The sequence below is a fragment of the Carcharodon carcharias genome, chromosome 34 (assembly GCF_017639515.1).
Source record: "Carcharodon carcharias isolate sCarCar2 chromosome 34, sCarCar2.pri, whole genome shotgun sequence".
Lineage (NCBI taxonomy): Eukaryota > Metazoa > Chordata > Chondrichthyes > Lamniformes > Lamnidae > Carcharodon > Carcharodon carcharias.
In genome coordinates this window covers 3,235,094-3,260,238 of record NC_054500.1, presented here as the reverse complement: position 1 = coordinate 3,260,238, position 25,145 = coordinate 3,235,094, and the positions used below count along the sequence as shown (strand labels likewise).

Here is a 25,145-nt window from a genome sequence, read left to right as displayed (position 1 = left end):
TGCTATGAATTCTTTACCTGCAGTATTCTATTTTCTACTAGTATGTTTTACATAATAGTTTCTCCAGATGACATTGTAATAGTTTTCTTTCAGCTTTCCCAATTTTTCTTCTCTCCTCTATTTAAGGTGACTCAGACTTGTCAATGCTCCAGGTGTTGACAAGTAGCATTTCCAAACGGTCATACTGTCTGTGACAATCCAGATAGGGAATGCTGATTCATTATTCAACTGTGGGGGCATCACAGCAAAGCTCAATCCTGTCTATATGTGCTCGTTGCAGTAAGAGACACCAGATAGCAATCCAGAGAGGAGATTGTGGATTATTTTATCCTTCCCCACCCTTTGGCTAATTTATGTGACAAGGGATTAAGTCTGGAATTTTACCAGTCTGCACGGCTCAGTGGAGCCATAAAAATCATTACTTTTAGTGAAGAAAAGCTTGCCTTTACATAGTGCCTTTCACAACCTCAGGGTGTCCCAAAGTACCTTACAGATAATTAACTGCCTTTTTTTGAAATTACACTTGCTGTAATCTAGAAAATACTGCAGCCATTTTGCACACAGGATGTTCCCACAAACAGCAAGGTGACAAAGACTAGATAATGATTTGGGATGTTGATTGAGGGATAAATATTAGCCAAGACACTGTGAACTCCCCTGTTCTTCTTCGAAATAGTGTCATCTGATACTTTACATCCACCTCAGGGGCAGGCAGGCCTTTGGTTTGACATCTCATCTGAAAGATGGCACTCAACGACAGTGCTGTGCACCCTCAGTTTTGCACTGGGAATGTAAGCCTATTTCATGTACTCAAGCCTCTAGAGTGGGGTTTGAACCCATAACCTTCTGATCTAGAGGCAAGAGAGGTAACACTGCACCATGGCTGACAGGAATATTGCCCTCTACCCATCGTTCACAGATTGACCCTATCTACTGCCATTCTTACCTTATAACCTCAACCGTATCTCTGTCTAATAACACATTAATCGGCTTCTGAGCCTGTTACCCTGCCTACTTCATAGACCTTCCGTCGTGATGGGAAATCAGGAAACCCACTCAGTGTTGTCCTTTGATAAACTTACCTGTTTCTAGCCATCAGGCTAATATCAACTTAGCATGTCCTTGTTGTCAAATAGCCAGCCGATACTCATTACTGAGATTCACATCTGAATAATGATTGCTTGAATGAGCACCAGAGTAGCCTAGAAGGAAGTCAAGACATCAAGAAAGACATGAAAGGAGAAAATTGGTAAAGAAAAATGAAACTCACTTTCACTTTAAAATCAGCACAACAGATACCACTTAATTCTCATACAGAGATAGCTTTTCAAGACAATCATTTCTTTATGTAATAGAAAAAAACAGCAATCCAGCACTCTTGTGACCACAGACCATTGGTTTTGGGGGGTGGGGGCAGGACACAAGTAGCACAACTATTCTTGCAGGGTTCAAATCAAAGTTCCAAGAGTTTCTGGGGTAAGCAAGCACACTGCACTTCACAATTTAATCGTGTCAGGTCATCACTGCGATTACATTAAAGGAAACTTGTAACAGAGTAATGGTACAAATAAAATATAATTTAATCTTTTCCTTTAAAATAAAAATTACAAAGTTTTTCCATGAGCAAACAGTAACAGATGCAGGGATTAGAAAGCAGAGTTTGGTTGTTCTCCTTGAAGCTGAACATCTTCCTCAAAGAGCATCACCATCTTCATTTGGTGACTGTTGAAGTGCATAAATTATAGTGCCATTGTCTTCACAAACAACCGTGAGAGTACTGGAGGGATTAATCACTTGAGCATTATTCTGTGAGTAGGTCTGAAAATTGCAACAACAAAGAATTAGCTAAACATACCACACCCTACTTTGACTATTTTGATCATGCAGACATCTGTCAAATTTTAATCTGTACAGTTATGCTTTTAAAGCTTATTCTCTTTCCAGATCTAAAGGGTAAATTTTGTGAGTTCCTCCCCCAACATTATTCAAGCCTCAGCTGCAGCCTGCGCATGTTAAAAAATTACGACACAGGGATCCACAAAATTCACCCTGTGAATTACACTGGTATGATATACAAACTAATACATCCCATTCCTCAATATTAACATAGTTCCATAGGCTAACAATGAGAACACTTGTCTTTGAAAATAATAATAGGTTTCTGCACCAACAACTCATACCACAGACTAATGTAACGCAAGCTCACAATCTCAGCCAGGGAGAGGCAAGAAATTAAAAGAAGATACTTCTGAGTTGAGTAGGACAATTACAAGTGACAATATCACCATTTCTTGATGGCAACGCAGCATTACGATAGCAACCCTAATTTAATGGCCTTCTCATCAGTTGGTATCATGGGACATCACAAGGGGGCATAACATCACTGGAAAAAAAACTTGAAGCTTCAATTTTAATCCCTGACATGGAGGTTCACAATTTCCCTGCCAGCCACAGCAGTAACTGAGAGTTGCAGGAACAGCCCGAAACAGTTCCATTTCAACACTGCAGTTATTACTTGAAATCAAAGGATAACTCTGATGCTACCCCAGCCTGGCAGTTTCCTCAGGTCTGAGTGCTCCAAACAGATTTGTAAAGCAGTTATCATCACAATTTTGTGTGTGTGTAATGGAACACAAGTCAGAGTTCCCAGCATGGTAGGAGAGCCTACTCATGAGTCTGGATTCTTATGGAAACTAGTAACAACAGCTTATATTTATATTGCTTCTTTAACGTCATGAAACATCTCAAGGTGCTTCCCAGAAGCATTATAAAACAAAGAATGCCACTGAGCCACAAAAGGAGATATTAGGTCAGATGATCAAAAGTTTGGTCAAAGAGGTAGGTTTTAAAGGAAAGCGGGGCAAAGAGGTATAGGGAGAGAGTTCCAAAGCTTGGGACCCAGGCAGCTGAAGGCACAGCCACCAATGGTGGAGCAATTATAAGTAGGACTGCACAAGAGGCCAGAACTAAAGTAACACAGATATATCGGAGGGTTATGGGGCTGGAGGAGATTACAGAGTTAGACAAGGGCAAAGCCATCGAGGGATTTGAAAACAAGGACGAGAATTGCAAAGTCAAGATGTTACTTGACTAGGAGCCAATGTAAATTAGCGAGCACAGGTGTTAAAGGGAACAGGACCTGCTGCAAGTTAAGCCACGGGCAGCAGAGTTTTGGATGTCCTTGAGATTACAAAGGTTAGAATGTGGGAGACCGACCAGGAATGCGTTGGAATTGTCAAGTCTAGGGGTAACAAAGTCATGAATAAGGTTTTCAGCAGCAGATGAGCTGAGACAGAGGGAAGTCGGGTGATGTCACAGTGATGGAAAGGTGGTCTTAGTGATGGGACAAGTGAGATTGGAAGCTCATCTGGGGATCAAATGTGCAAACAGACTGGATTAATCTCAGACTGTTATTACCATGGAGATGGATGGAGTCAGTAGCTGGGGAATGGAGTTTGGTACAATGGCTCCAAATAATGGCTTCACACTTCCCAATACAGATAGTTTCTCAAGGATGAGATTTGGTGCCATTTGTCATGCCCAGTACCTGCACATCATATTACGAACTTTTAGACAATACTTTTAAAAATTGGACACAAACAAGCTTTTAAGATGGCTGCTGCAAATCATCTGACTTTTGGCATTTGGGCTACAGGCGGTAGCAAGTCTCTATCAAATACCTAATAAAATATGGGCATCTGCAGCCATCTGGGGAATAAGGATGGGCCGACACACAAGACTATGGAGTTACCAGGCTGCCCCTCTACATGTCCCATACTGGACAAAAGGAAAGATTGAAACTCAATTTGAGGTATTTGGAAGCGAATGGCCAATATCGACCTCCCATTGTATCACATTGGCTTTCTCCATCCAAACTAGGCTGGGTGGACCTCAGAGTTGCTAACCCAGAACACAGGATGTGGAATCAACATGAACACACCTTATTTGGGAAAGGCTTTGAACTTTTGAAAAGCCACATGGAGACAGCCATGTTTTCTTTGTCTATTTAAAAGGTTTGATGTGGAAGCAGTTCCACCAAAGGCATCAGAAGCATCAGTTCAGCCAGTCTGTGAACCAGACTCAGAAACAAGCTGCAAGACATCAGGCAGCCGGAATATGCAACTTGTTCGAGTTTAACATCACTTGAGACTGAACCTCCTAGCTATCTGACTACAAGCAACCTCACAATCTGCTGTGAACTCTTCACTTTACAAGACCCTCACTTCAACTTTAAATCATCAAATCCATTCACACGACCATAGGCGATGTGGAAGGCCGGAGATCGTAAATCTGAAACTGAGATAACAGTTACCTGTAAAAGTGTAAAAGTAAAAATCTGTATCCAATCTTTGTGTGTATGGTTGCATGAGTGAGACAGAGTATGTATGACACTGTGTTTAATTTGGGGTAATTGTGTGAGAATAAATAGCCTTTTTAAAATAAAACTCTCAAAAGCTTGCTGCTGAATTATCTAACTGGAATACGCACTCCGAGGGTAAGAAAGGCCACACCACTTTCCATTTAAAATATACTGATCATGGATAAGAAGAGAACACACATCTGTTCATGACTCACTGCTGTTTACAACGTACTTAAATTACTTGGAAATGTGGTCAGACAATTGGTAGCAATGGTAAGTAGAGAACAGACTGATGAAATGCAGACAGATTTCAATAGATTGAGGAATTAGGCTTATGAGTGGTCAACATCATTTACTGTGGAAAATGCAAATTCATGCGATTGAGAATGGATGCAATAAAAGCCAAATAGTATTTATTTCACAGGACACAACAACACAGGAAGAAGTGTCGAAGATACTTGAAGACCTCAGCATATTGTGCAGTAGAGATAACAAATATCCTGGAATAGTGATTCTAATTGCAAAAGGCAATATTAATTAATCTTATTGAAATATTTGAGATCCTAAAAGATATTCAACATAATAAACCTCAATTAACAGTGATTGTATAAGAGACATAGGTTCAATTGAAAAGGGCAGGTTTGTAGATATTAAGCAAGAACAAGATCAGGATCAGCTTGCAAGGTCATGACAGGCTGCTAAAATTCAAGATCTACACAAAAAGTGATCACAATTTGGTGAGGCGCCAAAAAGGCACAAGCCACTGATTTCAGGAAAAAACAATGGAGGAAATTATAACTCAGTTATGGTCTAAAAATGTACCAAAACATTAACATTTAAAGGGATATTACAGTCAATGCAGCTGAATTCTGTGTACAACAAACCACTGCGCCTGAAGCAAGATTTGAACTCACCTCCAACACCTCATCTTTGAATAAATGAGAGAGATTGTGACAACCTAGATCCAATACTATGCATGGGTTGAAACCTAATCTCTGACATCCTTATATGGTGGTTCAGGGTGCCCCCAGCCCCAACCTATATTCAGAAAAATACATTGAATACATCATTTTAAAAAGAAAAATGCATCTCTTCTACTCAAGATATAATTAAATTACAAATTCTAAACTGTAAAAATTAGACCGATCCCAGTGCATTTAAGAGATGGGTGTAACAGGGCTGAGACCTCATATTTTTATATATAAAATATTAAAAACTGGACAGACTTTTTTTTAAAATGGCTGAAGCTATGTCTGTCTGGGACCCTCAGACAATACCAGCTATCTGGCAGTCTCACAGAGACTTACTCCTCATTATCTCTGAAGAGACATTAATGACCCCTGTAGGCTGCAGGACCAAATTCAAAGAGAATTATACAAAAGCCAGGTCTGGCCAACCAGAGCTGATTCATCTACGAGGACGATGGACCTTAATGGTTGGAACATTAACAATCTCAGAAACCCAGACAAAGGGATATATACATATATACCCTTTGTTAAAGCCAAAGCAGAGAGGTGGGAGTCATGTGATATGACCCCTCCCCCCACCAGCTGGTGGAACCTGTAATATTGCCTTGTGGAGCTGCAAAGCTCGGTCTGCCATCTTTCCGTCTACCAAGTAGCAGCACAGAAAAGGGGCTCTGTCCAAGTTTGAATGCCTGGCCCCATCTACAATGTTTCTACTGGAACTTCTGAACACCTGTACCATCGCCTACAAGACTGATTCATCTCCGCGTGCCTATCTCATTGTGCAAGTCAACTCTACTGGAAAAATGAATTATCCAGCATCAGTTTTTCAGCCAATTCAAACTCAATTTCAAGCCTGCTTACCACTATGAAGGAATACACCATTGGACTTTGATTCTGGACACACATGAAACAATAATTCTTTGCCCTGTGAATCTTTCTTTCTCTATACCCCTCTTTTATTGACTCAGTGAAAAGAAGGCGATGTTGCAATCCTCCTCCAGTGTTTGAGTGCAGTGTGCAAGTAAACTAACCATCTGAGTGCGTCCTATCACGAGTTTACTGTGGGATTATTAATAGAAATTGGATCAAACCGAAACCAAGGGGCTGAGAAGATATGCCACTGCTTAGAAAGAGGGAAATCAAAACATCTTTCTGTTTACGGATGGGTGGTGAGAGGAGAAATCAGGGCTGTTTAAATTAAACCCCCTTCCTGTGCATAACAGAAATTGGGAGCTCAAATCCAGGAACACTCATTTGAATCTGACCAGAGTCCCAAGTAGACACGAGCGAAATCCAAAATAAAAGACCAGAGTGGAAAGTAAGAACAAAACCTGACAGCTAGAACGAATTTTAAAACACAGTAACAGCGTAGCAAATTCCTTTTCCCTAGCACTAAGAAAATGGCAACTTTTGATGCCCAGATGTGGGCCAAACAAGGAAATTTGAATAGTGAAACTTTGGTGCCCCTTAGCCTAGAGTAACTGAAAGCTGCAGCTAGGGAGGTCCAGTTAAAATTGCCCAGTAAAGTGAAGAGAAGTGAAATGATCCAGTTGCTGGGAGAACATTTGGTTCTCACGTCACTGGGAGCTCGACCATGACTCCAAATCCCCTCCCCTAGCCTAATTTCAGCTTGAAAAGCTCAGAATACAGCTAGGAGAGGAACGAGAGGCTCAGGAGAAGGAACAAGAAAGAGAAAGAGAATTCCTGCTCCAAAAATTGGAAAACAAGCTTGCAACTCAAAGGGATAGAGACACCAGGCAGCGAGGGAAAATCTCTATACCCAGTAGCACCCGCTATCTCTCTAACACTCTGACACCCTCAAGTATGCTAAATTCATGCCCAAATTTGAAGATGCAGAATCTTTTTTTGCCACTTTTGAGAAATTAGCAGGAAAGCTAAAATGGCCTGGGTGATCTGGACATTTTTAATTCAAGGGCAGCTGTCAGGGAGAGCCCAAGAGATTTACTCCATGCTGCCTCCCGACGTGTCCATGAATTATGAGCAGACCAAGGCTGCCATCCTAACTGCCTATGAGTTAGTCCCACAGACATATCGCCAGCAATTCTGGAACACGGGTAAGAAGCCAACCCAAACCTACATCGAGTTTGAATGGCTGAAGCAAATCGCGTTCAATTGATGGGTAAGATCCTTAAGAGTCCCACACACCTATGAGGGGTTGCATGAGCTAGAATTGTTGGAGAAATTCAAAAATTGCTTACCCTCCAACCTGCGGATATACTTAGAGGAGCAGAGAATCCTCACAGCCAGGGATGCAGCAGTCACAATAGACAGCTATGATCTCATCCATAGGTCTGGAAACTCAGGCAAACCAAACCATTCCCATGAGCACTGGGAAGAGAAGCAGGGTGATTTAGATAGGAAATACCCGACCCAGGAAAGAAAATACCAAGGAGATTGCGAGAAGCCCTCCTCCAGCCTGAAAGGACAACACCCGAAGACCAGTGTGTTCACATTGCAATAAATTAGGCTATTCCAGACCTGAGTGCTGGAGAATGTGAAGGAAGCCTGTTGACTCAATAGGGCTCCCTATGAACTGACGCCCCCCCCACCCCCGGCAACTGAAGGACACCCCAATGGGTAGTGCAGCAGAGACTGTCGCAACAGAAACTTACCCTTTGGAGTGCATGGTACTATGTGTGCCTGAGCCAGGAAAACTCCCAGAGAGCTTCCAGAGTTTTGTCCTTTCAGGAACAGTGTCCCCCTATCCGTCTCAAAATGCGAGCAAGTCCATTGTGCCGCTCCAAGACACAGGGGCCACTCAGTCTTTAATGTTGGAGGAAAACCTAAACCAACCTACCACACTCAACCAAATTGGACCCCATACTCACCTTAATGCAGAATCACAAAGCGACCTGACAGGGCTGCCCCCTGCAATTAAAATGATCCATAACAACCCACCAGGCTACAGCACTGTCGCCCCACCCAATATGGATGTGGGAAGGCAATCTTTCTTTCTTGGCCCAGAAAGGATGGCCCAAATTCAGGAGTGGACTGTCCACCTGTTGCCGTGCTAACCCAAAGCACCTAGTAACAGGAGCTGGAATGCCCCAGTTGTGCTAATGCCCAAGCCAGACACTGAACCGGAATCTCCTAAAGAGGCCAAAGACCCTTTTAAACAACCGAATCTCCTGACAATCAGCCTAACCACAGTCCCTGTGTTTGAACAGCTGAACCCACAGGTTATCAAAGTGGACAGGCAGGTGCTAAGCTGGACAAGAGAAGCTCAGTCTCATGATCAAAAGACCTGGCACACACACAGTGAAATGCCCAGCATTTCCCTGCAGATATTCCACAGCAGCTTGACCATCACTTGACTCCCGAATGCTAATCAACCTGTAAAACCCCCCAGACCCTTTGGAGGACACAATTGGGAGTTGAACAGACTGAGTTCTGAAACCAATGGCTTTGCTTATGCACGATCCCCAACAGAGGGAATTCAGAACTCTAGCCCCGAATAGACTTCAATTTTGAACCTCTCCAAGTCACTTAAACATTCTACATCCCAGGACTGGACGATGTCCTTGCTGACGCACTAACCCAGGTTTCAACCTCAAAAAAGAAATTGCAGCAGGGGACTGCCATTGCCCCTGCTAGCTGTGTGTCTAATGTGCCAGTGTGAATGAGAGAATGCATGTATTCTTCTTTACTTCCAAATCTTCCTTCATAAGACCGTATATAAAAAAGAAATAGAATTCATTTTTTTCCTCCAAGGTCACGAGAACTGTGTTGGGGCTTAGACCTCACATTATATTTTAATGTATATATATCCTCATAGCTAATTTCTAAAATTTTAAAAACTGGACAAAGATCTTTTATTAAAATGGCTGATGCGATGTCTGTCTGGGACCATCGAACAATACCACTTATTTGGCAGCATCGCAGAAACTTGCGCCTCATTATCTCTGAAGATAAACTAACCCTCTGAGTTCATCCTATCACGAGTTTGCTGTGGGGTTATTAACAGAAATTGGATCACACCAAAACTGGAGGGCTGGCAAAGTATGCCACTGTTTATAAAAGGAGAAATCAAAATCAGGTGGTGAGAAGAGAAATCAGGGCTGTTTGAATTAAGCCTTCCCTCCTGTCTATCTTTGATGGCTGCGGTTAGTACCATCACCTTTTTTACACTAGAATTGCTTTTATAATAGACAACTTCCAATGCAAATCCCAGCATCCACAACAAGGTAGATACTGAGAGGGTGTTTCCGCTCATGGGGGAATCTAGAACCATTATCAAATTAAGGCGTCTCCTATTTAAGACAGTGTTGAGGAGGAATTTTTCTCTCAGAAGGTCATTCGTCTTTGGAATTCTCTACCCTAGAGGGCAATGAAGGCTGGGTCGTTTTCAAGGTTGAGTTAGACAAATATTTGATCTATCAGGGAGACAAAGGTTATGGGGTGCCAGCAGGAAAGTGGAGTTAAGACCACAATCAAGATCAGCTATGATCTTACTGAATGGTGGAGTAGGCTTGAGGGCCAAATGGCCTACTCCTGCTCCAATTTCCTATGTTCTTATGATGGCTTCCAGTATTTAACTACAAAATCTGAAGAATCGTGGTGTGGAGTAAAGAAAGTGGCCCAATCTACCTTCTCTGAGTCTGCAACTGGGATAAGAAAATCAGATTTAAAGAAAGAGAACCAGCCTAAGGCATTTAAATTAATGCAACACCAATAACAAAGCAACTTCAGCCTCAAAAGATGCTCCAGTACCCCAAGGTGATTGTCAGGTCCTTTTTTTTGCTCTTTTCCTCTAATCAAATAAAAACATGTTACATCTATATATCATCAATCATCAACCTGAATTATTAATTATTTCTCTTTCCACAGATACTGCCTGACCTACTCAGTGTTGCTACCATTTTCTCTGTTTATTTGAGATTTTATATAGCACCTTTAACATAGGAAACATCTTCAAGGCACTTCACAGGAGCATTGCCAAACAAAACATGACACCAAGCCATGTAAGGAGATATTAGGACACATGGCCAAAAGCTTCGTCAAAGAGCTTGGCTTTAAGCAGCGTCTTAGAGGAGAGATCGTGTAGAAATTTAAGGAGAGGATTCCAGAACTTAGTGCCTGAAAAGCTGAAGCTATGGCCACCAATGGTGGGACAATGGAAATTGTGGATGTGCTAGAGGCCAGAATTATAGGAATGCAGAGAAGTTTGAGGGATTTGGGGCTGGAGGTGGTTACCAAGAAAGGGAGAAGCGAGGTTGTGGGGTCGGGGGGGGGGGGGGGGGGGGTGCTTAGGACTCATGAATTTTAAGTTTGAGACACTGCTGTGATGGGAGCCAACGTAAGTCAGTGGGTACAGGAGTGATGGGCAAATGGGACGTGGTGCAAGTTCGGATACAAGCGGCAAAGATTTGAGTGAGCGGGTGTTTGCGTAGAGTGGAAGGTGGGAGGCTGGCCAAGGTAGCCAGTCTCTTGTACATTATCGCAAATACTGATTTATTCAAGTTCTTGCTTACTTTTACCAACCTTGGCAGTTTCCACACTGCAGGTAGCCACCTAGGTTTCTCAAAAAATAAATCCTAGATTGAACTCCTTTACCTACCATCTCCATTATCTTCAGCTTCTCCTCGGAAAGAACATTTTCCTTTTTCAGTTGGTCCACAAGATTTTCCATGGCTTTCAGCCGGGCTGAGTTCCTCCTCTCACGTTGCTGTATAACTTTCACCTTTTTTTGCAGGTTGGTAATGATCCCTTCAAGTTGTTCGGTGGTAAGGTCACTTTTGTAGTATGAATGTTCACCTTGTACTTCCGGTAGATCGGGTAGCGCGGGCGTAACTGTTTCGACAGCTGCAATAACTGGCCCAGGGGGCTTAACTGCATGGCTTTGCATGATTGGTAGAGTTGACATAATTGGTACGAGGAGGGCAGAGGGCAACGACAGTAGCGTTTCAAAGCCAGACACTCTTTTCAAAGGTTCAGATGCTGCAGTCAGTAATATGGGTGATGTCTGAGAAGACACATTGGTAAGTGATAATGTTTGATAAGTTGATACGACAGTTAAAGCAGTTATATCCTCAAAAATGGACGTCTTTGGAGAAGGGACTGGCGTTGGAGGCTCTGGCTGGAAAGATGTCAGGTTTTCAATATCTTGCGTTGCCGGTAGCACAATTTCTATAAATGTTAATGTTGGTTCTGGTTCCTCGCAAATCTGTGCTGGCAGAAGCTGTAAAGTTTCAACTGATGGCAAAATTGCAGAAGTTTCTACAGTTTCAACAGATGCCAATGCTGGTGTGAGTGGAACAGTTTCAATAGCTGCAACATTTTCAAAAGGCAACACTGATGGCTCCGTTAATACAGATTCAGGGGATTTGCCTTTGTCCATCTGTAGCAACCCAAAGGAATTCACTGCCGCATTCGGTAAAGATTCAGCAGATGGTATAATTGCTTCAGACATCGATTCAACACAGGCACTGACAGAAGACATAGCTACCTTATCCAGTTCAGTCACTGAAGCTGATAGAGTTGTCTGTGATGACAGAGTTGATTCTGTTGACATGACTAACATTGCAAATGCATTTGGTTCACTCAATGCAGGTGACAGAACTGGAACAGTTTGCATTTGTGGCGTCGTTTCTTCTTCGTTGCTTTGAGTTTCGAACCTCTTTTTTTGCCGTTTATTCCCATTTGATCGAGCAAGAACTTTCCTTTTCTACAGAAAGATTTTTTTTTTAAATTAGAAATTTCAATAATTCATTTATGGGCAATACAATTGATATAGAAACATTTTTAATAGGTATATACCTACAGTAAACATGCACAGGACTCTTTCTAAGCTGACATTATTAGCTGATTGTCCATTGTTGGTCTGATAAAGAAACTGTTCAAACTAATCAAATTCGTTGGGAATTGCACATTTAAAAGTTCCCTAATTTAGATCTATACATCACAAAAGCTGCTCTTATTGCCTACTCAATATAGGTCACCCCTGATAGAATAAGCACCTACATGGGCTAGAAAAGGTTTGATTGTTGACCTGCCCCGAGTTAGCTAACCTCAACCAGGGCAACAACTGCATTGCTACATTTGGCCTCAACTCTTTGAGCTAGGGAGCAGAGTGGACGAGTAGACCAGCTAGAGTTTCTGCTTCTGGCTGAGATACTCGATCCCCTTTTCTCTTCTCAACCACATGGCACCCTGCACTACAGGGTCTTTTCCAGAAGGCATTTGATAACGTGCCACATCAAAGGTTATTGCAAAAAATGAAAGCTCATTGATAGAAGATTGGCTGGCTAACAGGAAACAGAGAGTAGGCATAAATGGGTCTTTTTCTGGTTGGCAAGATGTAACAAGTGGTGTGTCACAGGGATCAGTGCTGGGGGCCTCAACTTTTTACCATTTATATAAACAACTTGGATGAAGAGATTGAAGGTATGGTTGCTCAATTTGCTGATGACGTAAAGATAGGTAGGGTAGTAAGATGTGAAGAGGACACAGGAAGCTTTAAAGGGATATAGATAGGTTAAGTGAGTGACAAAGACCTGGCAAATGAATTGTAATGTGGGCAAGTGTGAAATTGTTCATTTTGGCAGGAAAAATAAAAAAGCCTATTGTCGAAATGGTGAGAGCTCCAAGAAGCAGAGGGATCGAGGGGTCCTTGTGCATGAGTTGCAAAAGGCTAGTATGTAGATACAGCAAGTAATTAGGAAAGCTAATAAGAATGTTATAATTTATTGCAAGAGGAATTGAGTACAAGAGTATGGAGGTTGTGTGTCAGTTGTACAGGGCACTAGTGAGACCATTTATAAACTATTGTGTAGCTTGTGGAGCAGGTTCGAAGGGCTGACTGGCCTACTCCTGCTCCTGATTCATATGTTTGTATGTCTTGGTCTCCTTATTTAAAGAAGGATGTAAATGCATTGGAAGCAGTTCAGAGAAGGTTTACTAAACTAATAACTGGATTGGGCAAGTTGCCTTATGAGGAAAGGTTGGACAAGTTAGGCTTGTAACCACTGGGGTTTAGAAGAGTAAGAGGCGACTTGATTGAAACATTTAAGATACTGAGGGGTCTTGACAGGGTGGATGTGGAGAGGGTGCTTCCTCTTGCAGGAGAATCTAGCACTAGGGGTCACTATTTAAAAAAAAAACAATCTCCTATTTAGGACAGAGATGAGAAGAAATCTTTTCTCCAAGGGCTGAGTGTCTTTGGAACTCTGCTTCCACTGCTTTTGAGGAAGAGAGTCTTTGAATATTTTTAAGGCAAAGGTAGATAGATTCTTGATAAGCAAGGGAGGTGGAAGGTCATTGAGGGTAGGCAGAAATATGGAGTTGAGGTTGCAATCAGATCAGCCATGATCTTATTGAATGGCAGAGCAGGCTCGACGGGCTGAGTGGCCGACTCCTGCTCCTAATTCATATGTTCATATGTCTTGGTTCTTTAGTTTGATTTATCAATTAGAAAATTAATTCAAGCAGTGTTTCTGGAAAGTCCTTGTGTGTGCATATCTGCGAGATTGGAACCAGGCCCAACTGCAATGCCCTTTACAGTGTAATAATTTCTAACATTCATCTTCATGGCTCACACATGAAGGATGGTCAACTAGGCAAGATGACAAGTAGATACGACTGTACTTCCATTTCTACTAGCTTTTATGTCCCAAGCATGTCACAGTCAATGAGTTACTTTAAAGTGAAGTCACTGTTATGTGGACAGCCAGTCTGCACAGAAGTGTCCCACTAATACCAATGAGATGAAGCTGAATGACAAGCTGATTGGTTTTTTTGGGGGGGTGTTTGTTGAAGGCTAAGTGGTAGTCAGGATACCAAGGGAACTTCCTTGTTATTCTTCAAATCGTTTACTGCCCAAAGATGGTACTTCCTACAATGCAGCATTTCCTTGATAGTTCAGTAAATTGTCAATCTAGATTATGTGCCCAAGTCCTATACTGGGGCTTCCAACTCAAGAGGTAAAAGTACTACAACTGAACCAAGCTGCCAGTAACTTTAATCTGGTGAATGACAGTGTCTTCAAGAGAAGGAGCAATAATTTGGAAATTTAAAAGACTTTTTAAAACTATAGCTTCAAACATGAGTACCAAGAGATTTGCAGCAAACAAATGGAGGGAGGTACAGATCAGCCATCACCTTGCTGAATGATGGAACAGGCGTCAGGGATTAAATGTCTCAATTACTCCTGCTCCTATGCTCTCAAAGACTGGTTAGCAAATCTAGCAGGCTTTCTTCCAGCTGAGACTATTTACAGCTGTTGAGGCCTGTGCACTGGGAGCCAGTAGCACTGGCATGCCACGAAATCCAATATTAAAGCAGCTCTAGAGATACAACTATCCACACAAAAAGGCTCCCTCCAATAGCACAACTTTCAGTATTAGACAGTAACTTCCTGTATATGTCCTCACCAAATGTCTTCTGAACATTCAGACATATTGATCCTCCTCTATCCACAAGTTCAATGAGTATCGTTGTTCTGTGACCTAAACTTTCCCATTGATCGCAACTGTTTGCAGAGATTGCTCTTTATCATTTAGTCATTGCAACTACAGTTCAAACACTCTTTCACTACTGCCCTATCCATTTTGTTTTGTGGACTATATGGCAAATCAGACTAGTGAATGGAAACTATTCAGCACCGAATATAGTCAGACTTAATTGTTCTTGCATCTCTGCCAGGCAATTGATAGAACAGTTTGGGAATAATCATTAACTAGAGGTTGTGTAAATTACACCGTATCAATCCTGTGTTTGGTACCAAGGAATACATCAAGAAAAATGGTTTTCCCTAAATAACACAACCAAATGGAGCATTTATGTTAGGGGTTTGATCAGATATCACAGATTGAGGGTAGGTCAGATTAATCCCAAAAATAACACTGTAACAGTAATAAAATCTAAACATTTGCTTTGAGATGGTTATCAAGTTAGACTGACTTAAAACGAACTGCCACTCTCTGATTACCACGCTTTACAAAACATCTAGCAACAACCAAAGACACATTGTTGATGCAAGTGTCAGCAGCGATTCAGTGGGTTGTACTCTTGCCTCTGAGTCAGAAGGTTGTGAGTTCAGATCCTCCTACAGGACCTGAGTGAAGCAAGCTAAGCTGACAGTTCAGGACTGGAAGAGTCTTTTTTCCTCAAAGAAAAGGGGAATTATTAATATTCATCCCTCAATCAACATCACTAAAACAGATAATCTGGTTATTATCACCTTGCTGTTTGTGGGAGCTTGCTGTGTGCAAATTGGCTACTGTGTTCTCCACATTGCAGCACTGACTACAGTGCAAAGATATTTCATTGGTTGTAAAGTGCTTTGGAGGATCCTGTGGTCGTGAAAGGCGCCATAGAAATGCAAGTCTTTCTTTTTCACTCATTGTCAGTTCCTTTCCCCATCACCTGTAGAATAAAGTCTCCCTCCTATCAGCAGACAGCTGACAGCAAATGCACAACAAAAAATAAAAATTACCTGGAAAAACTCAGCAGGTCTGGCAGCATCGGCGGAGAAGAGTACAGTTGATGTTTCGAGTCCTCATGACCCTTCAACAGAACTAAGTAAAAATAGGAGAGGGGTGAAATATACCCGCATGGGCCCCAGCTATGCCTGTCTCTTTATGGGGTATGTGGAACATTCCTTGTTCCAGTCCTACTCCGGCCCCCTTCCACAACTCTTTCTCCGGTACATCAATGATTACTTCGGTGCTGCTTCATGCTCTTGTCGGGACCTGAAAAAATGTATTAATTTTGCTTCCAATCTCCACCCCTCCATCATTTTCACATGATCCATCTCTGACACTTCCCTTCCCTTCCTTGACCTCTCTGTCTCAATTTCTGGTGATAGACTGTCCACCAATATCCATTACAAGCCTACCGACTCCCACAGCTACCTCGACTACAGCTCCTCACACCCCGCTTCCTGTAAGGACTCCTTCCCATTCTCTGTTCCTTCACCTCCATCGCATCTGTTCTGATGAGGCTACCTTTAAAAACAGTTCCTCTGACATGTCCTCCTTCTTCCTCAACCGAGGTTTTTTCCACCCACGGTAGTTGACAGGGGCCTCAACCATGTCCATCCCATCTCCCGCGCATCCGCCCTCACGCCTTCTCCCCTCTCCCAGAAACATGATAGGGCCCCCCTTGTCCTCACTTATCACCCCACCAGCCTCCGCATTCAAAGGATCATCCTCCGCCATTTCCGCCAACTCCAGCATGATGCCACCACCAAACACATCTTCCCTTCACGCCCCCGGCGGCATTCCGTAGGGATCGTTCCCTCTGTGACACCCTGGTCCACTCCTCCATCGCCCCCTACTCCTCAACCCCCTCCTACAGCACTTCCCCATGCAAACGCAAGATATGCAACACCTGCCCCTTCACTTCCTCTCTCCTCACCATCCAAGGGCCCAAACACTCCTTGCAAGTGAAGCAGCATTTCACTTGCATTTCCCCCAACTTAGTCTACTGCATTCGTTGCTCCCAATGTGGTTTCCTCTACATTGGAGAGACCAAACGCGGACTGGGTGACCACTTTGCAGAACACCTTCAGTCTGTCCCCAAGCATCACCCAGACCTCCCTGTCGCTTGCCATTTTAACACTCCACCCTGCTCTCTTGCCCACATGTCTGTCCTTGGCTTGCTGCATTGTTCCAGTGAAGCCCAACGCAAACTGGAGGAACAGCACCTCATCTTCCAACTAGGCACTTTACAGCCTTCTGGACTGAATATTGAGTTCAACAATTTTAGATTTTAAACTCCCTCCTCCATCCCCACCCCCTTTCTGTTTCTTCCCCCTCCTCCTTGACTCTTCCGATAATTTATATAGATTTTTCTTTTCCCAACTATTTCCATTATTTTTAATGTATTCCACCGATCATTTATCTATACCTTTTATGCCCTTTTAGTCTTATTTCACCCCACCCCCACTAGAGCTATCTGTACCTTGCTTGGCCTGCTATCCAATCTTAATTAGCACATTCTTTTAGATAATATCACCATCTTCAACACCTCTTTGTTCTTTTGTCTGTGACACCTTTTGGTTATCTCCTTCTATCACTGCTTGCCTGTCCCAACAACCAACCACGCGCCCCCCCACAAACCAGCTTATATTTCACCCCTCTCCTATTTTTACTTAGTTCTGTCGAAGGATCATGAGGACTCGAAACGTCAACTGTACTCTTCTCCACCGATGCTGCCAGACCTGCTGAGTTTTTCCAGGTAACTTTTATTTTTTGTTTTGGATTTCCAGCAGCCGCAGTTTTTTTGTTTTTAGCAAATGCACAAGTGGCTGTTCAATAACCTAGGCAATGTAGGAGTTCAGAACAGCAGAGTGGAAGAAAGCAGAACAGTTAGACTTGCAGAAGTGAAGTACTAGGAGTACTAGATATCTGAAATAGAGAGATAAAATGCTGGAAAAAACTATGCAAACCAGGCAGCATCTGTGGAGAAAAAAGGAGTTAATGTTTCAGCTCACTTCCCATTCATCAGAACCTGTCTGAAGAAACTGTCTTGCTCACTGTATCTAGTATTTTCTGTTTTAACCTTTTCTACAAGAATATACATTCTGTTTGTATCAAGTGACTGCTACAAGCCAAATGATCCAATCTCAATTTATTCAACTTCATAGAATTCTACTACACTGTACAAACATGAAACACGCTTTTTCTTTCTCGCTCTCTATGTTGAGTCCTCATTGCCCAAGGATTCCTGTCATGATATCACTATGGGACAAGGCAAGGAGGCACGCCTAAAGCTGGTCTAAAGACCTCAGCCGGTACAGGGATTGAACTCGCAGTTGGTGTTATTCTATACATCACACTCCAGCCATCTACTCAACTGAGCTAAATGACCCATAATCTTTACATACTTCTAAGCTTTAATTTACAGAGACACACAACATAAACATGCACCATCAAACCCATAAACCACAGTTTCAGTCTGCTTCCATATACACCGGAGCACAAGTGAATTCCCAATTAATGCCTACAGACTGAATACAACTAAACACTCCATTAATATACAATTAACAAAACAAACATGTAATACTGTGCAAGTCAATTGCTTCATCAAGCGAGGGAAATACTTTTTCAAAGTGAATACTATTTTCTGGAAGAGGGGGCCTTGGCCGATTGGAGCCATTCCCACCGAGCCTGAAGGCTACAGATTTAACCTCCATTTCAGACAGTCCCAGGTGAATGCAGGCCAGGGCTTCAGTCTCTGAATACTAGACTGACATTCAGCTGAGCACTCAGGTCTGATGGGACTGAATTAGTCACTTCTCCTTGTGGGTCGGCTAATGACCTGTCCATTTAAAAGCAACGTCTTTATGGAAGCAACACAGAGCACAATCCGTTGGATGGAAAAAAGGGTGGAAGAAATGGGTTGTCTCCTGCATCTCTGGACACCAAAGGGAAGAAAATGCTCATTCCTCATGGCTAATAATGTAAATTAAACCAGAATGTGCAATTAAAGCAAGGAATTATGCCAAATCTTTATGTACAGCAGCCCATAAAGCAACTTTTAAGGGAAATCAAGGCTTGCATTTCTATAGCACCTTTGACATCTCAGGACTTGACAAATCACTTTACTGCCAATGAAGTACTTTTTGAAGTACAACCTCTGACTGCGAGATGAGAGTGTTACCCACTGAGTCACATCTGATAGGGAGAAACAAAATCTAGATGTGGGAGACATTCAGCCCATCCACCTCAATCTGAACCACCTTCCCACATCACATTCAACCATCTTGAACGATTCCCTTTTTTTTGTCTCCCTTGCCCTAACTCAGAAAATCACTTGAGGTCCTAATCACTGCTTGCTTCACCATTCCCACCGTCAAGCCCGAACTACTAGTGGCATTTATCATTTATACTTATGCTTTCTTATAGTGTACTACAATGGTGGTTTAACTTGAAATTCGATTTCATAAAATACCACATACAAATTTCCCTCTCCTGTGCTTCCTTTCGAGGTTGAAGAGTCTCCAAGTTTTTCTAATCTTTCCTGACAACTCGGTCACCAGTAGGGATTCAGGTTACTCTCTGCATCACATCCAGGCCTTTGGGCATTTCCCTGTGCCTCAGGGAGCAGAACTGAATGTACTACTAGGTTGAAGCCTTTCCAGTCAATACAAAGCTTCAGCATGACAACCCAGACTTGTATTCTACCGACTTGGGGTAGTAAGCTAGCTCACAGAGCTTTCGTATAAGTTTTGCATGCACCTTAAAAAGAGATGAAAATCACCCCTCCCTTAGCTAAAAGAGTCCAACATGAAAGGAGCTAGGTTAAACTCAACCTACATGTACAGAACACAGTATGCATGTAACTCAAACAGCAATTCATTCATTTATCCCATCCCATTATTTATGGCTCCACATGTCACCTTACTTCAGAACTCTGGGATATGTTCCATATAAAGGTAAGTCATGAATAATCGGGGAAGCCAAAAGGATGGCTAGTTTAGGAAATATGAACAGCACCCAAGGGCAGTTAGGGTTGGACAACAAATGCTGACCTAGCCAGAAATGCCCACAACCCGTGAACAAATAAAGGAAATCCTGATGCACCAGGAGGCAGTCTCCTGACATTGGGTTAATTAACTTGTTAGGTCAAAGCAGAGCGAGAATGTAGTATCCAACATTTTCCCTAACTTTGGTGTCCTGGATGCTTCATTGTTATCAAAAAGTATTTGCCCAGTGCAGAAATCCTTTAGTGAAAAGGCTAAAGTCATCCCTTCATCGCCCTTATCCGAAACAGACAAATACCCAAATTTAGAGCTCTTCCAGTTTAATATATAAATTCCTCAGAACTATTTAGGTTGTTCGCTTCATTTAGTGGTTGTGCTCCAAATCTCTTTTTTTAATTCATTCACAGGACAGGGATATCGCTGGCATAGCAATGATTCACTGCTCACCCCCTAAACCGAGACATGTTAGGTTGGAGAGCAGATAAAGGTCAACCACATTGGTGAGGGCCCGGAGTCACATACAGACTAGACTCTGGGTAAAGATGTCCTTTCTGAAAGGAAATTGGTGAACCAGTTGGGTTTTTAAGGCAAAACAGTTTCATGGTCACTTTTGTCAGTGGCAGATTTTTTTATTTCCAGAATTTTAAAACAAAGTGGATTTCAAATTCTGAAATTTCCACTGTGGGTTTTTAACACAAATTATCTGGATTATTAGACTAGGCCTCTTGGGCCTGGACCACTCAGCTACTCTGGCCAGAGTACACTAAGATTTTGCTTCATTCCCATCTCTTCAAGACACTGGAGCTTTACTTCCTGGTGTAGTCCTCATGAAGCAATTTCAGGACGGTATCTAGCACTCTTCCAGAGATTGGGAAAAAACACACACGGAGGAATATCCAAACCTATTGAGAGCAAACGTACCGTAGGCTGCTCCGGAAAAGAAAAAATTGTAGGTACAGCATCTGCCTTCAAATATCGTGTCCCCCACCTCCATTCAAAGCTGTCAGGAGTAAAATGCTCACTGCAGATGTACTGGTACTGAGATGGAACCCATTTCTCTCTTTTCATATTGGAAAGCCATTGTGCGAGTCTTTCCTTGTCATTCGATGGAAACCTCAATCAAAACAAAAAATTGCTTTTGTGAGACTCAAAAAAAACATGGGGGCTTCTCCTGATAAACAATTCGTCTATGGTGCTAATCTTTAAAATCATTTTCTCAACAATTTGATGACTCGCACCCTCCAGAGCACTCATTACACATTCATTTTCAGCCAGGAAATTAAGATTTCTCCACAATTCAACACTAATCTACCCTCAGCTAAGAAAAGGCACTTGCTCAACCATAATGAGTACCGAGATACAGGGAAAACTACAACTTAATGGAAAGCTATAACTTAAAAGATGTGATGGTTTTTGTAGAGTGAATGAATAAAAGGACTCTCTCTTTTGGTTGCAGAGTCAGTGGCAAAAGAATCAATTTTCAAATCAAATTTCAGTTCAGAGAAGGTTCACTTGACTGATTCCTGTGATGAAGGGGTTATCTTAAGAGGAAAGTAACTGGGAGTAATTTGGGAGACAAAGCAAAAATTCATCCCTAGGAAGAAGAAGCATACTAAAGGGAGGACGACACAACCATGGCTGACAAGGGAAGTGAGGGACAGCATAAAAGCTAAAGAGAAAGCATACAATGCGGCAAAAAGCAGTGGGAAACCAGGGGTTTGGGAAGCCTACAAAGACCAACAGAGGACAACTAAAAAAGAAATAAGGAGGGAGAAGATTAAATATGAGGGTAAACTAGCCAGGAATATAAAAGGAGATTGCAAGAGTTTTTTTTTTAGATATATAAAGGGTAAGAGAGAAGCAAAAGTGGACATTGGGCCGCTGGAAAATGATGCTGGAGAAGTAGTAGTGGGGAACAAAGAAATGGCGGAGGAACTGAATAGGTACTTTGTGTCAGTCTTCACAGTGGAAGACACGAGTAACTTACCCAAAGTTCAAGAGAGTCAGGGGGGCAGAGGTGAGTATGGTGGCCATTACCAAGGAGAAGGTGCTAGGAAAACTGAAAGGTCTGAAGGTGGATAAATCACCTGGACCAGATGGATTACACCCCAGAGTTCTGAAGGAGATAGTGGAGGTGTTAGTGGTGATCTTTCAGGAATCACTCAAATCAGGGAGGGTCCCAGAGGACTGGAAAATCGCTAATCTCCCTGTTTAAGAAGAGACTGAGGCAAACGACAGGAAATTACAGGCCAATTAGCCTGACCTCGGTCGTTGGTAAGATTTTAGAGTCCATTATTAAGGAAGAGATTTCAGAATACTTGGAAGTGCATGGCAAAGTCAGCATGGTTTCATCAAGGGGAGGTCATTCCTGACAAATCTGTTAGAATTCTTTGAGGAGGTAACGAGTAGGTTAGACAAAGGATAGCCAATGGATGTTATCTACTTGGACTTCCAGAAGGCCTTTGACAAGGTGCCACACAGGAGGCTGCTCAGTAAGATAAGAGCCCATGGTGTTAGAGGCAAGGTACTAGCATGGATAGAAGATTGGCTGTCTGGCAGGAGGCAGAGAGTGGGGATAAGGGGGTCCTTCTCAGGATGGCGGCCAGTGACTAGTGGAGTTCCGCAGGGGTCACTGTTGGGACCACAACTTTTCACTTTATACATTAATGATCTAGATGAAGGAACTGAGGGCATTCTGGCTAAGTTTGCAGATGATACAAAGATAGGTAGAGGGACAGGTAGTATTGAGGAGGCAGGGAGGCTGCAGAAGGATTTGGACAGGTTAGGAGAATGGGCAAAGAAGTGGCAGATGGAGTACAACGTGGGGAAGTGTGAGGTCTTGCACTTTGGTAGGAAGAATAAAGGCATAGACTATTTTCTAAATGGGGAGAGAATTCAGAAATCTGGAGTGTAAAGGGACTTGGGAGTCCTAGTCCAGGATTCTCTTAAGGTTAACTTGCAGGTTGTTGGTAGTTAGGAAGGCAAATGCAATGTTGGCATTTATTTCGACAGGACTAGAATATAAAAGCAGGGATGTGCTGCTAAGGCTTTATAAGGCTCTGGTCAGACCACATTTAGAATATTGTGAGCAATTTTGGGCCCTGTATCTCAGGAAAGATGTGCTGGCCCTGGAGAGGGTCCAGAGGAGGTTCACGAGAATGATCCCAGGAATGAAAGGCTTAACATATGAGGAACATTTGAGGACTCTGGGTCTATACTCAATGGAGTTTAGAAGGATGAGGGGGGATCTGATTGAAACTTACAGAATACTGAAAGGCCTGGATAGAGTGGACGTGGGGAAGATGTTTCCATTAGTAGGAGAGACTAGGACCGGAGGGCACAGCCTCAGAGTAAAGGGAAGACCTTTTAGAACAGAGATGAGGAGAAACTTCTTTAGCCAGAGAGTGGTAAATCTATGGAATTCATTGCCACAGAAGGCTGTGGAGGCCAGGTCATTGAGTGTATTTAAGGCTGAGATAGATAGGTTCTTGATTGGTAAGGGGATCAAATGTTATGGGGAGAAGGCGGGAGAATGGGGTTGAGAAACTTATCAGCCATGATTGAATGGCGGAGCAGACTCAATGGGCCGAAAGGCCTAATTTCTGCTCCTATGTCTTAAGGTCTTATGGAAAGGTTGGATCCATTAGTGTTTAGAAGAATGAGAGGCGATGTTGTTAAGTATACAAGATCCTGAGGTTAATTGACAGGCCAGATGCCGACAGGATACTTCCCCTTGTGTGAGAGACTAGAACTGGGGGGTCACTGTTTAAAAACAGGGTGTCTCTCATTTAAGACAGAGGGGAGGAGAATTTTTTTTTCTCTCTCTCCGAAGGGGATCATTGCTTTGTGGAATTCTCTTTCCCAGAAAGCACAGGAGGCTGGGTCGCTGAAGATCTTTAGGGCTGAGTTATTTAGGTTCTTGACTGACAAGAGAGTCAAAGGGCACAGGGTAGACAGGAAAGTGGAGTTGAGGCTGAAGTACAGGTTGCCATTGCCCTGATTGTTAGAAAAAAGTGAACTTGATTCCTATCGCACATTTTCACACCTGAAGGGGTCTCAGAGCACAATGAAGTGTGGTCACTGTTGGAGCAAACACAGCAGCGAACTGGGGGCACAGCAAGATCCCACAAGCAGCAATATGATGATGGCTGGGGAGTTCTTGATGAAGAGGTCACCGACCTGGAGTGAAAAATTATCTCCACTTCTCCCTCCACACGCGCTGCCGGACCTGCCAAGCATTTCTCTCTCTATTGTTTTTGAAAGTGTGGGCTAGGCTGGAAGGGGAAGGCTGAACGGCCTCCTCCCTCAGAGCAGTGGAACGAGGCCGCCACTCACTTGTAGAAGCTGATCCTCCGGTTGTCGGCCGCCAGCTGGCCCGCATGCCGAGAGCAATCGGTGACCGTGCAGTTCTTGGGCATTGCGCCTGTAGCCGGCCTCCCTCCCCGATTCAAATCAACCGAAACTTCCACAGTCCCTGTTTGGGAGGTGGTTGGGGGGGGTGGTGGGGGGGGAATGCCGGCTAGTGCGCGTGCGTGCCTACTTACAGCACGTGACTCCCAAGACCAACCGCCGCTGGGTTCATGCGTCCCCGCCAGCATCAAACATGGAGGCTCCCCACCTCCCAGCTGAGCAGACGTCCGCCATCTTTAGTACTGGCGTTTCTTCCAATTGCTGATCTCAGGAAGAAACCTCAATTGTCACAGTGATCACAACATTTTATGACTTTTTTTTAATGCGTTGTGTTTGCTAAATAAGACCATGTGTATAACACTGGTTCAGTCTTAACTGGAGTATTGCATCCAGGTCTGGGCACCACACTTTAGGGAGGATGTGAAGGCATTAGAGAGAGAGAGAGTGCAGAAAAAAATCATGAGAATCGTTCCAGGGATCAGAAACTTCGCTTCGCAAAATAGATTGGAGAAGTTGGGCCTGTTCTCCTTAGTGAAGATTGGGAGGAGATTTGATAGAGGTATTCAAAATCATGAGGGGTCTAGACAGTAGATAGGGAGAAACTGTTCCCATTGTTGGAAAGATCAAGATCCAGAGGCCACAGATTTAAAATAATTGACAAAAGAAGCAATGGAGACATGAGGAAAAACATTTTTATCCAGCAAGTGATTGGGATCTGGAATGCGCTGCCTGAGGGGGTGGTGGAGGCAGATTCAATCATGGCTTTCAAAAGGGAATTGAAAAGGAAAAAATTGCAGTGCTATGGGGAAAACAAGGGGAGTGACACCAGATGAATTGCTCTCGCATGGACATGATGGGCTGAATGGTCTCCTGTGCTTTGACCATTCTATGAGTCAATTTAATTTTTAAAAATTGTTTAGTAATATTGTTAAACCATTGCTTACTCACCTTGATGTGTGTA

The 25,145-nt window shown here is 42.9% G+C and overlaps 1 protein-coding gene across 3 annotated transcripts; it reads right to left on the bottom strand.

The window, feature by feature from the left end:
- Positions 1-1,558: 1,558 nt before the first annotated feature.
- On the bottom strand, positions 1,559-24,259 carry LOC121272499 (THAP domain-containing protein 5-like). 3 transcript variants are annotated; one of them, XM_041179113.1, is made up of 5 exons: positions 24,110-24,259; positions 20,696-20,888; positions 10,907-12,013; positions 5,275-5,398; positions 1,682-1,818 (listed from the first exon to the last, which is right to left on the bottom strand). In XM_041179113.1, the coding sequence occupies exons 1-4, from the start codon at positions 24,190-24,192 to the stop codon at positions 5,285-5,287; spliced, it is 1,497 nt and encodes a 498-aa protein (XP_041035047.1). In that variant the 5' UTR covers positions 24,193-24,259; the 3' UTR covers positions 1,682-1,818; positions 5,275-5,284. The 3 variants fall into 3 exon arrangements, with proteins under 3 accessions (XP_041035046.1, XP_041035048.1, XP_041035047.1); XM_041179112.1 differs by lacking the exon at positions 5,275-5,398 and having other exon boundaries at positions 1,559-1,818; XM_041179114.1 differs by lacking the exons at positions 5,275-5,398; positions 20,696-20,888; positions 24,110-24,259 and adding an exon at positions 23,954-24,077 and having other exon boundaries at positions 1,559-1,818.
- Positions 24,260-25,145: the final 886 nt, after the last annotated feature.